The sequence below is a fragment of the Rhododendron vialii genome, chromosome 6a, assembly GCF_030253575.1.
Source record: "Rhododendron vialii isolate Sample 1 chromosome 6a, ASM3025357v1".
Taxonomy (NCBI): domain Eukaryota; kingdom Viridiplantae; phylum Streptophyta; class Magnoliopsida; order Ericales; family Ericaceae; genus Rhododendron; species Rhododendron vialii.
The window spans coordinates 28126378-28143680 of record NC_080562.1 but is presented as its reverse complement, the minus strand read 5'-3'; the positions used below and the strand labels follow the sequence as shown (position 1 = coordinate 28143680).

Here is a 17303-nt window from a genome sequence, read left to right as displayed (position 1 = left end):
CTCTTAGAGCATCCGCAATGGGAATAATCAAAATCGATAACCAAAATGTGCCACATCAGCATTTGATTATCCATTTGGTTCATAATCAAACCTAACAAACTTGATCTTCACATTGGTTATTTTTGTATCCCTATAACCCCCCCCCCCCCCCCCCACAATACGCAATGCACCTATGTCCAATTGCAAACGAGTTCCAATCACGCACCCGACCACACCAAATTATTCGTCTCGATGAGACGATTCTAATGTGATGTGTTTTTTAATTTTTTAGTTATGAATTTGGTTATTGGGTTTGGTTATTGAGTTTTGGTTATTGGTAAAAGCTGTTAAGTTTGGTTATTCAAAGGTCAAAATTTGATGAGTTGCTAAGAGATTTCTAAGTTTGGTTATTACAATGTGAGCACTTTTTTGAGCAAACATTGCTAAGTTTAGCAACATTTTGGTTTTAATTATTACATTGTGGATGCTCTTAGAGCATCCGCAATGGGAATAATCAAAATCAATAACAAAATTGTGCCACGTCAGCATTTGATTATCCATTTAGTTCATAATCAAACTTAACAAACTTTACCTCCACATTGGTTATTTTTGCATCTCTATAAAAAAAAACCCCACAATACACAATGCACCTGTGTCCAATTACAAACGAGTTTTAATCACGCACCCGACCACACTAAATTATTCTTCTCGATGAGACGATTCTAATGTGGGGTGTTTTTTAGTTTTTTAGTTTTGAATTTGGTTATTGGGTTTGATTATTGAGTTTTGGTTATTGGTAAAAGTTGTTAAATTTAGTTATGGAATGGGTAGAATTTGGTTATTTGCTAAAAGACTTGTAACTTTGCTTATTACAATGTGAGATGTTTTTTTAGCATTGTTGTTAAATTTGCTTATCCATACTAATTTACTTATTACAATGTAGATGCTCTTAGTTTGTACCAAAGTTGTGGTGTGATTCCAAACTTTTCTTAGAAAGTACTAGCGCTGGTCCCTGTTTTGAAAGGGAGAATCCAATGTCAAAACTTCATATAATAGGATTTGGTGGTGCGTAGCATTACGGTTGTTTACCTTTCCTTTTTTATAACTCAAGTCTCCGAGCCAGCTTACGCGCATCTTGATTAATTTTGGGAATCACGTCCACCAGCAGGGACCCAATTAAAACTGGAACAAAGTTCAATACAGTAGGTAGTGAAAATAAATACTACTAAATGAGGATCATCTTATTAACAAGAAGAGGTTGGCACAACAGATATGCTGCTCTGTTACAGGAAATGATACCTGGTTTTTAAAAGTAGCTGCCTCTTCCCCTATTCTCCCCAACCCATTGTGAAAAGACAAACAAAAAATAAAAAAATTGGTAAGAGTTTCAAGTAAACGAGCATTACTCAACTAAAGAATAAACTTAAACAAAAGCTGTTGAACATGTGCATCGGTTAAACTTAAACAAATTGATCAAGTTCTCATCAATTTCACTGGACCAACATATGGTGTGAGCTGAAATATCTCCTTCCAAATTGCAGAAACTTTTTTCATTTGGCATCTACTCCGCACTGTAGATCTCACTTGCAAGTACCGAGAATATTATTTGCACTTCTGGCAATAAAACAAGGTATTGAATCTCAAGTAGTTAGTACTTGCTGAAGTTTCGAACTGAAGATGCAGCTAGAGAAACGAATCAAAACAACATATAGAGAAACTAAATGTTCTACCGCTCGTAATTGACATAACGAGAGCTATTCACAAGAAAAAGTACAAAAGGGATGACAGTCTCAACATCATTAGTGATACTTCACAGGACATCAATAGAACAAAAATTACAAACTTAATGGTGTTGCTTCAAATCTTTTTACACAGATTGTTGTTAAAAGGAATAAAAGCGAAGCCCATACCAGCTCTTCGTGTCATGAGCATTGATGGAAACTGGCTGAATCAACAGAAGCTTGTTCATCCGTTGCAGGTATAAGAATGCCAAATCTTCCGATCTCTCGACACTCCTCCATGACAGAAGACAAAGAAAACCTTTGGTGAGGCTAATACAGCCAGCAACTTTTACATAATCCAGACAAATGGCCCTTCAACTTCCATGTTTAGCTTTCAAATCACTGAAGAACATCACCAATTTGACAGTTTTGCCATAAACATCCACAGCTATATTATGGCGAAATGTTCAAGAGCTACCTCGACAGTGATTGAGTAAAAACCCATAGATCTAAAATCAAGTCACAAGGCTCCTCTGTCGTTATCATTGACTGTCCACTGTTCAGGCACATGTTGCTCATATAGGCACTCAGCAGACTTCAACTTTCCTTTCCACCATCGCATTTCAGATGTAAGCCGACCAGGGTTCTCTCTCCCTTCTAGAATAGTATTTTTCTCTTCTAGCATTGTTCAAAGGGATGATAACTAAAATTTTCACAGCTTTTCTCCAAGCTAAATCTAAGCTGAACCCAAAAAAGGACCACAAAATGCGTCCACCAAGAAAGGGAAACAACACAAGATGGGAAAAAGTAAAACTACAATAAAAACCGACACACTATACAACACATATCCATTTTCCAATCTAGAAAGAACATTCCACTGGAGAAGGGAATTTCGATCAAGAGAAACCTGATGCCATCATGGGGACCCATCAGAGTCTTCTTCAGAGGAAGCCGGAGAATCAGCGAATTCAGCAAGAGATTCAAGCATGGTTATCACTTCAGTTGTATCATCCAAATAGTATTTGGCTTTGCTTGGCTTCTGTCCGACTGTACATGCGAATATCGAAGTATAGGATGAAAGGATGTTCCTCGACACGGCATTACCAATTATTTCAAACATGTCTTCATCGGATCTGTCATCACCAATGCAAAGCACAAAATCTGCTCGTTTACCATTCTCAGCCATAGATGTGAATATCTTTTCTGCAACCAGGCCTTTGGTTACTCCCTGGAAAAGTAAGTTAAACACATTTTAGAGCTCCCAGGCCCACTGCTGGTTGTGAACAGTTTGATGTTAATGGAAGTGACATTTGTAACAACCCGTATTCAAAGCAAAAAAAAAAATAGAGCAATTGAGATGACTGACAATTTGTGAAACTCACTGCCAGCATCACAAAGGGAAAAAAACATGGCAAAAGTCTTCAAAACAGTATACCAGAAACCTTCTGAAGATTAGCAGGGCTGCATAGCATTGCTTAAAATAGGCTCAGTGCATGCATCAAAAATCTGGTTCTCTACTTGGACCTTCTCCATCGGCTTGCTATTGCTAAATCAAGCATTAAGTTTTAAAACTTATTTTTCTTGCTCCAAAGGAATGCTAGTTGGGGTGCTATTTTTACCACTAGCTAAACTTGGTGCCACGTAAAGCTCAAGGTTAACCAATAGGTAAATCTTAGCAAGACTATTTCCCTCTATCTCTCTCCTGATGGGACACACCTAAGAAGCATGGATACGGCCATGGGACAAGGATACGACATGGACAGGCAAATACACTATTTTTTCTGTAAAAAGGATGACACAGACATGAGGAGAATACTGTCTTGTATTCATTGAGATTTGAGATAAATACATGGAGAATACTGTCTTTGTATTTGTTGAGACATATAGCAGTGTATCTACCACAATAATTTTTTGGCCACACATTAAATCATAGATAAGGTTCAAGAAGTTATGAAGAATTTGCGGACACAGTACTCAAGAAATCATTAAAAAGAAGGGCATCGACACAGCTAGGCAATGCTAAATCCTCTTCCTAATATTTCTTTAATGTACCTTTTCCATTTCTCTACAAATTTTGACTGAACTTCAAATTTTTCCAACTTGTATAAGAAGATAGCGATGTCGAATTCTGGAACTTGATTATATCACGTTAGCAAGTTTTTAAGTGTCAATTCTATGCGAAATTTTTAGTCATAGACACCTAAGACGTGTATGATGCATTGCAAAAAGAGTGTCGGACAAGTGTCTGAGAAGTGTCGGCATCCTACACATATCCTTTAAAGTGTCTGTGCTTCTTAGGGCTACACAAGCAACATTTTGATGTGTCTTGTCGTAAAAGGAGTAGACTGAATAGCATCACACCATGGAACAATGTTGCAATGATATAGCAATTTGGAACTACTCAATGATATATTATGCAATAACTAGTCAAATAGCATGTCAACCATTGGAGATACTCTTATTTGACTAAGATGAAATGTAGCATATGATTAAAGATATCTCAGAGAATAAACAGGAATATTTTTCTACGAAAGGTTGCTGGATTTTGAGTGAGCGAGGCTGAGCCTTTCCATTCCTTTCTTATCCATGTTCAGACAGTTTCATAATTGGAACCCTAACACTAACGTACAATAAAATAGTTGTGTTAATTTAGAATTACGGGATACATGCCTGGGGCCTGACTTCCACAATGAACTGACCACTCTTCACAGCTACAGCTTCATTCGCCAAAACACTCTCTAGATGATCTAACAACTCCTTTGCCTGAGCAAATCCGAAGCCTGGGTCTGCATCACGGTATTTCCAGACTAACGCACTTTCCTTCTTTTCAATAGAAGAACCATCAGTAGACTCGGTATACAAACTCATTACAGGTTCAGCCATTTGCTTCCATCCAAATTCAGAACTCTGATTGGAAGTTTCCCATTCTTTATTTTGTGGCCACCTGAGATGTTGCACAATTAACAATAACACTTTCTAAACGAAAATGAAGAATTTCATTCACACAGATAAATTAAGACTGCACAACGTATCTAAAGGTACCTAAGGCATCAATACATTCCAGTTCACAATGCTAAGATACATAAACAGCCAGTTATATACCCATAGTTGTCAAAGACACGCCTAGGTGTGAGGGGTAGTCCTTGCGCCTTGTAGGAGCTACGGTGAGGCGAGTTGAAAGAGGCGCAGGCAAGGCGCGATAGGCAAAAGGCGCAAAAAAGGCGCCTTTTCACTTTTAATCACACCCGTAGGATCAAGCTAGGTTAAGTTGTTACTTTCGCTCTCTCATCAACCATATACCCAGTCGGTCTCCTCAGTCGACTCCAGCCCTTGTCTCCCTCTTCTCTCCAATTGATATCCCTGTTCTCTCTTCAGTCGATCTCCCTCTTCTCTCTCTGGTCAATCTCTCTTTCTCTCCAGTCGATCATTAGACTCAGGCCCATTCGACTTCTCTCTTCTCTTCTCTCGATTACTCAGGTATTCGACGGTTGTTTTTAGTTCACAACAATTGATTTTTTTTTTTTTTCGATAAAGGAAGAAAATTAAGGAAGAAACTTGAAACCTCTTATTGTTTTTACTTTCTCCATGAAGTTCTTGTTTTGCCCCCCAAAAAAAATTAGATGAACAAAGATCCCAATTTTATTTCATTTATTAAAGAACCAAGGATACATGATATTCTTCATAGTATATTAAACTTACAAATGGGATAAGAAGAGATATTTGAAAACTCATAATGACATGATAGCTTTGATTATTAAGGTTAATAATGGATTTCGAAAACTCATTGACTTAGTGTTTACTATTGAAATATTTTTGTATGCTATTTTTCTTATTTTTTTTCGCATAAGTGAGCCTCGCTTCAAAAAGGCGCGTGCCTCACCTCAAAAAGGCGTGTACCTCACCTTGCACCTCGGTGCGCCTCTCATCCTTGACAACTATGCACTAATATGCACTGGTATAGAAAACAACAACACAAACCGGACCAATTTACACACATGCCCCACCCATCCTAATCAATTAAAGTAATGGATCATAAACCTCAATAGCCAACGAGTGATGCAGTGATGAAATGAGGAGGTTCTTTCTGACATCGTGTAAGCAGAGACAGCTTCACTGCTACTGGTATAATGATCCAACATGCTAACACGTAGACAAGACAGTTCCTATACTAAGTCCAACATAGAATGTTTCCTAAAAGGCTAAAATGAACCCAGAAATAGGAGGATCGCCATAAATGCCGTGTACGCTTGGGATGTCAAATATATCGTGTGAAATACATTCATATGCATGTTATGTCCAAAAACATTTCCCGGATGAATTGAATCTGGTATATTTTTCAAACAAAAAGATAGGGAGAAGAAGAAAGCAAACCTCAAGAAGTAGCCATGTTCAGCAGCAATTCCAAGCTTCCTACAAGGAGATAACCACTTGCTTAAGCTATCCTTTCCTCTTCCACTGACAATGAACACTGTATTTCTGGGGTCTCCACATAGTCTGTTGAGTATCGAGATCACCTCTGCACTTGGAGTTTTGTTGAGGGAGTTCTGCGGCATCACAGTTCCATCGTAGTCCAAAAGAATGGCTCTACTCTTCGCCCTGCAGTATTCCGAAACAATCGCATCTATCGACAGCTTTCTGAAATTAGGATCAAGTGCCACAACTCTGAACCCAAATCCCAAACCAATCCCCCAACATCTTCGCCTAAAATGCTCCGCGCAAGTTCTCTCCATATCTTGCATAAAGCTCCTTGACCAATAAGCCACGTCATGGGTGCTAACATACTTGTAATGTTTTTCGTGCCTCAACTGCTTCTCTGCTTCTTCCATTGATATAGCCTCATTCATTGCCTCTGCAGTAGCTTCAACATTCCAGGGATTGACACGAATCGCCCCACTCAGTGAAGGAGAACATCCAATGAACTCTGACACAACCAACATGCTCTTCTTGGGTCCACTCAAGTCCGTACCTGATTCCGTATCAAGTGCACCCTGTCTACAAACAATATACTCATATGGAGTCAAGTTCATTCCGTCTCTCACAGCTGTCACAACAACACACTCAGCAATGCTGTAATAAGCAATCTTTTCATTTATGGACACCGGCCTATCAATAAATATTATGGGCTCATAACCAGGCTTTCCATATTCTTCATTGATCCTCTTACAGCTTTCTCGTATCTCCACCTGAGCTTCTTCCAAACCTATCCCTTTACCCCTAGCAGGATTTGCAATCTGAACTAACACAGCCCTTCCCAGCCATTTTGGGTGTTGCTTGAGCATCTGTTCCATTGCTAAAAGTTTTAAATCGATACCCTTAAAAATATCCATGTCATCAACTCCAAGAAATACTGTTTTTCCTTCATATTTCTGCCTGAGCTCCTCAACCTTCCCCTCCTTATCAGCAAGTTTCATCACCGACTCAATCTGACCCATGTGAACCCCAACTGGCATTATCTTTACCCCAACAGTCCTTCCATAATATTCCAACCCTATATATCCCCTTTTCGACTGATACTCTAAACCCAACATCCGACTGCAACAAGAAAGAAAATGCCGAGCATAGTCGAATGTGTGAAAACCGATAAGGTCACAGTTGAGAAGAGCCTTCAAAATCTCTTCTCTAACAGGAAGCGTCCTGTAAATCTCAGATGAGGGCCATGGGCTGTGGAGGAAAAATCCCATTCGTAAACGGTTGAAGCGCCGCCTCAAAAAGGTGGGCAATACCATCAAATGGTAGTCATGAATCCACACAAAATCATCCTCTGGATTCAGCACCTCAATCACTTTCTGGGAAAATAACTTATTCGCAGACACATAAGCTTCCCACATAGACCGATCGAACCGGCGTCCGTTGTCTGCTGAAAACGGCAACATGTAGTGAAAAAGTGACCATAATTGTTTCTTACAGAAACCATCATAGAACTTCTCCAAAATATTCGGTGGTAAAAAAGTAGGGACGCATTTATATCTGTCCAACAGAAGTTGCGCGACATCATCCTGTTCAATTGGATCGACATCAACCCTCAATGACCCAATATACAACACTTCCATATCTTCAGGTAAACCATCCTTCAGTTGCGAAAGCACAGAGTCCTCATCCCAACTAAAAACCCACGCTTTATTATCCTGCCGGCGCTTTGCTTTCAAAGGTAACTGATTCGCCACAATAATCATCCTATCTGAGGCAAGAGAAGAGGGATTATCAGATGCAACGCTATGAGCCTGATCATCATCAAGCTCAGCAATACTTCCCGGAACCGTCATTACCCTAGGAAGAAGCCGCCGCCGCTCCCTCTCTCTACCCATTACGGGGAAATTACCAGATGCCAAATCTAAAAGGTTGGTATACGACCTGGACATCATTTTTACCACAAGGTCTTCTTATCTACCTCCAAATACCCCTTTCAAGATCTCAACAAACCCAGAAACCAAAGATCTTTTTGTCTCTCCCTTTAGATTGCTAATTTCAAGTTATCTGCAATGAAAAGAAGCCACTCTTTTCAACCAAAATGTAAAAAACAATGCAGTGAAAATTAAGCAAATCACGGTAGGAAACCAATCAAAAAGATCATCATACAACTGGGTATCCCCAAAATCAATGATCTGAACAATACCCACATCATAAAAGCTAATGAAAAACAAAAATACATACTCTTAAACCCTAATTGGATAAATCGAATTCATCACATACGGATAAGAATATCAAGTAATCTAGAAATACTGACCTCTAGGCTCTATAGGCCGAAGATCAGCCAAAAAGCAGCTTTTTCCTTCGCCAGTCCCGATCGTCTGGGGATCAAAATGTACAACAAAAATCTAGGGTTTTGTTCTGTCTTGGCAGCTATACATATATGGGGAAAAAAACAAAACGATCTTTTAATCGAGGAAAGTCTTGGATGTGAATATCCAAAGAATAATATATTAAACAAATTAATTAGGTGAATTCAATTAATCAATTTGTTTTCTCTGGAGAAAAAAAAAAGGGTGATGTACACTTTACACCCCTACACTTTACACTTAGCCGCTTTGCTCCTCACACTTCCAACTTCATTTATCAAGCCCTTGCATTTACGGTCAAGTGTCAATTTTCCGTTGCCGTTATATTCTACTAGGGAAAAATATTAGTTCTGTGATACTGCGTTCGATTAATTGTATTATCATAAAAACTTAAAAATCGATATAGTAGATAATGAATCTAAAATTTGAAGACATAATTACCTTCCCTCTTTAACCCAAGTTTTTCATCTCATTTTCTAGAGTGGAATAGTTTTTTCCCCGCATGTTCCAAAATATTTCTCAAGTTGCCTTGTTCCTTTTTTCTTTGCAAGAAAAAGTTTTCAAATAATTTCTTCCGTAAGTATGATTACTTTTTTAGTGCAACGACCATGTTGCATTCTGTGAAAAATGACCATAACAAAATGAACTACAAGTTACTTTTGTGGTCATCCTTCACTCATCAAAAACTCGGTATACCAAGTTACTACCGACTTACAGGTTATTAGTTAGTGAACTTTTGTTAAAAATTTTGGGCTTTATTTTCATACAACGTGATAAATGCAGGGGTACAAAATGTATTTTTCGTCAAAAACATGTGGATGCAATTCCAATGGAAATACTACATCCACCTGCAGTTGATCTTTTAACCTCACCGGCTAGTGGCCCAGGCCCGTTCCATTTTTCCTTTTTAAGAAATAAGTAGTATTTATTTTTAATTTTTTAATTTAAATATAATGTAAATATAAAATAATTTTTTGATTTTTTTTACACTGTATTAAACAAGATTTATATTACTAAGAAAATTATTTACATAAACATATAATTTTTTAACTTAAAATTATATTCTTAAAATGGAAACTGGAACGGGCCCAGTAGTCTAGCACCCCAGTTAGAACTCTGTAATAACACTGTCAGCCCCCTTAATCATGGGAGTACCATTTTACGTCCTCACTCTTGAAAAGTTAATAACGATTTAGCCCCTAGCCGAGTCTGACCGCAATGGAGAACATGACAGAGATAAGAAAGGCCTTTTTTAATGGCAGCTTTGCCTTTTGGAATAGGGGAACGATTAAATATATAGGCTAAATAAAGCATTGGTTTGGATGACAATAATGTATCTTCAGTGATTTGTATAATGTATCTTCAGCGATTTGTACGATCAAATTCATTACAATTTTTTTCAACGATGAATGTACATAATATATGCAGGAATCACTGCCTAGTGCAGTTGGTTGCCTACCACTCCCTTTTTTTACGAGTCGGAGGTTCGAGCCCCTCCGTGGGCAGTTTAGGGTCAGGGCTACGGATAGTTCCTGCACCTCCTGTGCTAACCGAACACACTCCGCTAATTATACCGTGTGGCAAAAAAAAAACAGACATAATATGCTTTATTGCGAACACAATAAAACTATTTTACACCGTTGACCTTATTTTTTCAAAAGTACAAATAGATTGAAAAAATTTAGACCACATATTTCAGGAATATACATAACAACTTTAAGACCTGTAATTATGCTTCAGTGATTTTCTTATTTTTAGGTAAAGCAATGTTTTATATAAAAAAAATGTGATTCATAAGACGAGTATAAAACAAAGTAATGTATGTTTAAGAGTCTAACATGGTGCACTCAACACATATTTTGTGTTGAAAGTCATGAACACATCCATCGCAGACCAACCCAAAATCTTGTTTGCGGCCAACCACCCTCAATTGGCTATGATTTAACGTATTTTACTATTTCGTTTTTACTAACAAAAAAGTTTCAGCATTTTACCATCTCGGTTTTACTAACAAAAAGTTTTTTTGTCAAGAAAAAAACTTTTTGTTACAGTAACTCTACTCACAAACTCATCAACAACTTATTCACTATCGGAAATAACTTAACATTTTTCACAATTTATTCACTACCGAAAACACCCAACAACTTTTCAACCACAAATAAAAATCTACAAATTTTTCACTACCGGAAACACTCCCAAGTTAACATAGCCAGATAAAGAAAAGAAAAATTGACCCTGTCCTTTTCATCCATTAATAAGATATCAACTTGTACCATTGACCTTTGACTCATTTTTTTAAAAGATTTTGTAAGATTTATGTTGAATTTTTGGATTAACTATTTGTATTGACGATCGAAATCTAAATGGTAATGATAATGACCAAAAATCCCAAAAAAAAAAAGTCACTAAAGACGAAAAAAAGTTTTAAAAAGAAACTTTATCTGGACTTTTGTTTCATATTTTTGATTCCTATTGCGAGACGAATGATTAATTTCAAAATTATGTCGAAAGGTAAATAAAATATTGACAATACTCACTCTTTTAAAGAAAAAAAAATTTTAATTGGTCAAACTCCCCTTTGGCCTAATTAATTTTTGATTTTTTAGCACAATCTTTTTGATTATTTTCTCTTAATTTTTATTAGAATATTGGTCAAATGTTTATAGTACACCATTCGTCTTGATGATAAAAATAAAAAAAGTAATAAAAATAGTCTAAAGTTGGAAAAAAAAATAATATAAAACGACAAAAACACACAAAAAGGTTAGCAGAGGACTTTTCCATCTTCCTATATGAACTATTTTAATTCTATTTTATATTTTTTATATTTTTTCGATCCATCCCATCACGACAAACGATGTGGTGGTAAAATTCGGCAATAATTTAGGCCAAAGGAGACTTAAATGTCAAAACTCATCACAATTGAGAGTGATACAGAGAATGTAGTGAAACTGAAAGGATGATCCTCACAATTGGAAAAATAAAAAATAAAAAAAAAAAGTTTTTCTGATGCCAGCCGATTGTGGGTTAAGGTCCAGCTGGTGTGACGCGGCGGGTGACCATGTGCCAAGCACGTCCGGTGGTGGGGATTTTGACTATGAGACTCGGGCCCGTCAAAGCCTCGGCATCGGTTTGTATGGGCGGATCATATGGGCCTGCAGCCATAATTGGGCTGTCTCCACTTTAATAAGTTACTAAGTAGTACATAGTTCGCGTACAAGTGTTTGAGTGAGAGCGTGAGTGCAAGCGTTTAAACGCTCTTAAGTTATACCTCAAACAATGAGAACACGCGAGAGTGGAATTGAGAACGCAAACGCAGTGCGATGATTAAAAGTGTAGCGCATGACATTTTTGAGGAATTATGTAGTGTTTTATTTGCGAAAGACAGAGATTATGTGACTAAAGTTTGAACATAAAGACTTATATACTACTATTTTTCAACCTCAACCAATGGCGGAGCTATGTTGGGACTCAGAGGGCCAAGACCCGAGTTTTGAAATTTTTATTTTTTATATACTTGACTTTGAATATTATCAATAATTATTCTTGCATATGTACTTATAATTTTTATAATTTTGGTTTGATTTGATAAAAAATCTCTTTCATAAATAAAAAATAAACACGTGACTATTGAAGTAGCCTAGATAAAAAAAATATATGATTGGTATATTTTAAATGCATTAGGCTAGAATCATTTTAATGTACAAATTTAATGTATTAAAAAGCAAAAAAAAATTATGATGTAATAATTATATGTTCCGATAAAAAAATATGTCTATTAAGCTGTCCCTCCTCAGATCAAAATTCTAACTCCACCACTTACATGAACGTCGCCAATCACAAGTTCATGGAGAATGCCCAGGACTTGTTGCTATATTCGGAATCTTCAGATTTGTGTGGGAATGAAGGTATTCCAAGTTGACTTTGTTTAGTTTGGATTCTGAGAGAGTTTTTAGAATAATGAGTGGAGAAATATAAATAAAAAAATAAAAAATATAATTAAAGAGAACTTATAAAGAATAAAAAATATAATTAAAGAGAACTTATAAAGAATCGCGCTGACAGAGTAGGTGGTTCTGGAAAACCAAACCAAGCAAAATTATGAGTAGCGTTACAGTTCCCGACGGGGAATCCCGATCGGATTCCCGACGGCCCGCCGAGCCCACTCCGGCCACCGGACGGCTAATCCGAGCCGTCCAAAAATTCTTTAAAAAAAATCGAGTGGGCCTAAGCGAGAATTAACGGCATCTGACTTGTGTAGGCGACCGATCCTAGCACTCCATTTTTGTGTGTATAACACTTCATTTTTTAGTGTTTATACACACAAAAATGGAGTGCTTGGATCGGTCACCTACACACGTCGGATACCATTGATTTCCGCGTTGGCCCACTCGATTTCCGCGTTGTCTGCCTATCTTCTTCTTCGTCTTAAATTGTGCAAGTATTCCATACCTGTCATTTTTTTCTTCTTCCTAATCTCTAATTTGGAGAATCCAACCTTCGAGTTTTCTTTCCCTTGTCCGACCTTTTGGTTGATCCTTTAATCTATTTTCTTACCAACAGTAAGAAAAAGAACGACATATACTATACTGTGTATACCCCCAATCCAACAGCTCCTAGTCGAATCGCAGCAACAGATGATCCTTCTTCAACCTTGGCTTCCTTCTTAGTCGCCCCACACCCTGTCAAAAACCCGCGTGATAGCAGACTAGCATGTGCTAGAGGTAACCTTGGACCAACCTTGACGGCATAATTGACGTTAATCACCATGTATTCCAACCATGTGGAGCAGCTGAAAAGGTGGGTAGAGCATATTCCATTCAGCAGACATCCTCGACAAGCCGTCTAGGATTAGACCGCTGAATGGCATGAGGTATGTTGGGCGTATGTTTGTCTTCCCGGAGGTGCAATTCTCACATTCATGGCATATATTCTCACAATGTCTACAACTTTGAACCCTATGACTACTTCCTTGCCAACACTCTCGACCACACTGCAGCGAATTTTTTGATCAAGTTGTAGCCATAGGAAACTGCTGTTTAGAATGTGTCTAAAAATAAGTCTATGCACAGAGACAAAGCTGCGATTTAAATTGCGGTATGACTCTTGAGAGGGGAATCTGAATCGTGGTGGCTGTGAAGGAGTACAAGGAGTACTGAGCAACACATATTAGGAATTTTCTGATGTAATTGGGTATTTTTTTACAATGATGAGCGGTGGGAATTGTTTTATAGTAGCAGTGGAATTGGCCAAATCCTAATATCGGCTGTTAACCAGGTCGTGGATTGTCAATGAATCGATATGCATTGCGAACTGGCCTATAAGCAAGTGACGCGGTGTGTCGGTATCCAATGACGAAAACTGACACTCCAAATATTGGCCTGTCATGAACCATCCCCTGAAAAAAACCCTCGACACACAGTGGCAAATGAGAAGGTAGAGATGGAGGGTAGAAACAGAAAAAATGTAAGATTTCATACATAGAATTCAAAGAGAGAGAGAGAGAGAGAGTAGGGAAGTGGGTGCATACTATGGCTTCGTTCTTTTAAACTTATTTTAAATATCTCGGATGCCGTTGATCATATATACACACTGAAAAAGGGTGTTCGGATCAAGCACCTTACACACCTCGGATGCCGTTGATTCCCGCAGAAGCCCCCTCGGTTGTTTTTTTTAGAATTTTTGAACGGCTCGGATCGGTCATCCGGTGGCCGGAGACGGCCCGGCGCGGCCGTCGGTACAATTTCCCTCCCCGGCGCCTGTTGGTACCTATATAAATTCTTCAAAAATAAGCACCTCTTCCTTATCTTTATGGAACAAGCCTTATTATTGAACAAAAAATAAATTCTTATTCCATTTCTGGAACGGAGCCTTAATCAATAAGTTTGAGAGCATATAAAACATTAAGGACAACTTTTTAAAGAGTTTTGAAATTGTACCTGCTGTGTTTGGATAAGTTTTTTAGATTTTTCTCATCAAAAAATAAAAAGATTTTGAGATATTTTTTTTGGTTATAAGTGGAGAGAAAAATGAGAATAATGATTAAAAATATGAGTAAAGAGTGGAGAAATATATAGAGAGAGAAATGAAAATAATAATTAAAAATATGAGTAATGAATGAAGAGTAATAATTAAAAGTAGGAGTAATAAATATTCTTTTGAGTTGAATTTTGTTTTTGAATATTCTTTAAGTTGAATTTTTTTTTTCCAAAAAGAAAAACGAATAAAGGCACCAGTGCATTTCTAACGAAAAACATACTAAGGGCATGTACACCAGATTAACAAAAACATCCTTTATAGTCATTTTATCTATTCAAAACACTAAAAGTGCCTACAGCAGTCTAGCAAAACACAAAGCTATTTTTTCTTTCCAAAAAATCCTCTCCAAAACTACCGAGCAACTATTCATCAACAAACCATTAGTATAATAATTCTTCCTCTCTCTCCTCCCTACCACTACCTCATTTTTTTTTTGGATGGTGTAGATAAAGTACAGAGACGGGTGCAGTTTGAAAGGAAAAGATGGATGGATAGATAAAGTAAAACAATCTATTGTTCATAGTCATTTTTGCTCACAACTTATGTACATGCTCTTAACCTCTAAACACAAGAACAGAGCGGTCTGATTTTCCGCTTAGACCAAAAAAAAACAAGAACAGAGCGGTCCCGCTTAAAATGAAAATTAAAAAAAAGTGATTTGATTTGAAATTTGAATTCAGGTTGTCTTCCCCTTTTGTTTGTTTATCTACCTCCAAGTCTCGCCATAGTCCAGTAGCAAAAAAATGGCAAAGAAGGGTTGCAAAGATCTTCCAGACGAGTGCTGGGAACTCATCTTCAACAAATTACACCAACGCCACCACTCTCTTCTCGAATCCCTATCCCTCTCCTGCAAGCGATTCCTCTCCCTCGCCAACGCCCTCCGCACCCACCTCACCGTCGTCGATCCAAGGGTCTTTCCCGTCTCCGTACTCTTGAATCGGTTTCCGAATCTCAATTCCATCCATCTCAGCTGCTTTCGCGACAAAGATACCTTCAATTTAACCCTCGAACCCCTCGATTTGCAACGCATGACCATAGACGTCGCAGCCTCCGATTTAAACCTCGAATCCCTCAGTTTCTCGGGAACCGGACTTCATTTGGAGAGCTTGAGAATGCTCGGATCCCGTATGAAGAATTTGAAGGTTTTGATGTGCTCCCAGCTTCGCACTTTACGCGACCTTGAATTAGTTGTCATAGCCGATTCGATGCCGTGTTTGGAGGATCTAGATATCTCCTATCCTGTAAATGACTTTGGTTGGGAGGCTGATGAATTCGAGGCTCGGAGCCCGGGTGAAGTGGGCGTGACAGATACCGGGATCGAGGTGTTGTCGTCCAAGTTGAAGAGTTTACGAAAGATAGACGTATCTGGTAACGAGTTTCTCACCGATTACTCGCTCATAACTCTTTCCACGAATTGCATCTACTTGACAGATATTGTACTTTGCGACTGTTCGTTTACTAACCATGGAATTGAATTTGTGATGCGCAATAGTCCCAATCTGCGTTCATTGTCTGTTCAGGAAATTGAATTTGGTGAATTTGATGAGCATTCACTTTGTTGTGCAAGAAATATAGCAAATCTTGATATCTACTTTTCTGCCGTCCCTGATGAATTTCTCCATTTGCTTGTTAAAGCTAGTTTTCCTTTGAAGAGCATCCACCTAGATCTTTCCCCCTATCTCCCAGGATTCACCTTGTCTGGAATTTCATCGCTTTTAAACAAATACCGGTCCCTGGAGTGTTTGTCTTTAGTACAAACATATTTTCTCACTGATGAGGCAATGAGTGATTTATCTCAATGTCTCTCTGCTTTAGTCACGATAAGGCTCACTTTTTGTTATAATCTAACTGAGTCAACCTTTTTCATGCTTGCAAAGAATTGTCCTTTACTTGAGGATATTACTATGGAGACAGCGAATTTTGGAGGAGGAGATAGGGCTACCGAAATTGTGGAAAACCCACGAATAAAGTCTCTGAACTTGGAATATAATCAAAATCTGAGCGATGAATGTCTTGCTAAACTTGCTTCTGTTTGCCCCAGTTTAGAAGTGCTTGATGTGTCTTGTTGTAAGGGCATAACAGAGAAAGGCATTGCTGATTTCTTGAAGAGTGGCTCCAAGATTAGGAAGTTGCATATTGTTGAATGTACGGGGATTAAGAACGTCGGAAATGGTTTTGAACTCTCTGAATTGGACTTTATTGAAGCAGCCAAATCAGGCATTAATGATGATGGGCTGGTTGTTATAGGGAATAGATGTCACGGGCTCCTGAATTTGGACTTGGATGGTTGCTTGGGAGTGACAACAGTAGGGTTGAAAGAAATATTGACAAATTGCGAAAGATTGAGAAAGATAAATTTGTCTGGGTGTCTTAATGTGTGTACGGAGACTGTAGATTGGATGGTGTTTTCAAGGCCATCACTGAGGAAAATTACCCTGCCACGTTCATATTTGCCTTCTGAAAGCCAGAGGCAGCTTTTCTTGCACCATGGATGTCTTGTTTCGTCTGAATAAGCAGGAGTGGAGCCGCAATTCTTTACTTTGATGAGCCAAAGTGGAAGAAGATTTATTTCATTAGCAAAAAAAATAATTAGCAAGTTTAGTGTCAGGACCATGTGATTGGAACAATTGTCCAAGTCCAACTTGGAGGAAAGCATGAAAAGGATGGGGAGATGCATCGGCTTGAACATGAACTTCATTTGATGTGCTAAAACCAACCTATTAAACATGAAGAAGGTCATGTCTTGCATGCTGGAAGCATATTTTAATGGGGTTCAAAAGCTGGATAA

The 17303-nt window shown here is 38.1% G+C and overlaps 2 protein-coding genes across 3 annotated transcripts; one reads left to right on the top strand and one right to left on the bottom strand.

Annotated features, from left to right (window-relative positions):
- Positions 1-1688: 1688 nt before the first annotated feature.
- On the bottom strand, positions 1689-8628 carry LOC131330041 (probable alpha,alpha-trehalose-phosphate synthase [UDP-forming] 7). Of its 2 annotated transcripts, XM_058363516.1 has the most exons (5): positions 8425-8628; positions 6072-8174; positions 4367-4644; positions 2608-2924; positions 1689-2441 (listed from the first exon to the last, which is right to left on the bottom strand). In XM_058363516.1, the coding sequence occupies exons 2-4, from the start codon at positions 8060-8062 to the stop codon at positions 2617-2619; spliced, it is 2577 nt and encodes an 858-aa protein (XP_058219499.1). In that variant the 5' UTR covers positions 8063-8174; positions 8425-8628; the 3' UTR covers positions 1689-2441; positions 2608-2616. The 2 variants fall into 2 exon arrangements, with proteins under 2 accessions (XP_058219499.1, XP_058219498.1); XM_058363515.1 differs by having other exon boundaries at positions 1689-2924; positions 8425-8627.
- Positions 8629-15258: 6630 nt separating this feature from the next.
- On the top strand, positions 15259-17028 carry LOC131328580 (EIN3-binding F-box protein 2-like). The gene has a single exon (XM_058361510.1). It carries the CDS (start codon positions 15259-15261, stop codon positions 17026-17028), a length of 1770 nt encoding a protein of 589 aa, XP_058217493.1.
- The last annotated feature ends 275 nt before the right edge of the window (positions 17029-17303 follow it).

What these genes read in the sequence shown, in the direction of transcription:
- LOC131330041 (XM_058363516.1), bottom strand. Translation starts at nt 8,062, where the DNA reads ATGATGTCCAGGTCGTATACCAACCTTTTAGATTTGGCATCTGGTAAT. An exon ending in GAACATGGCTACTTCTTGAG is followed by an intron (nt 4,645 to 6,071) that starts GTTTGCTTTCTT and finishes GCAACATCTCAG; the next exon opens with GTGGCCACAAAATAAAGAAT. An exon ending in GGAAGTCAGGCCCCAGGCAT is followed by an intron (nt 2,925 to 4,366) that starts GTATCCCGTAAT and finishes TTTTCCAGGGAG; the next exon opens with TAACCAAAGGCCTGGTTGCA.
- LOC131328580 (XM_058361510.1), top strand. Translation starts at nt 15,259, where the DNA reads ATGGCAAAGAAGGGTTGCAAAGATCTTCCAGACGAGTGCTGGGAACTC.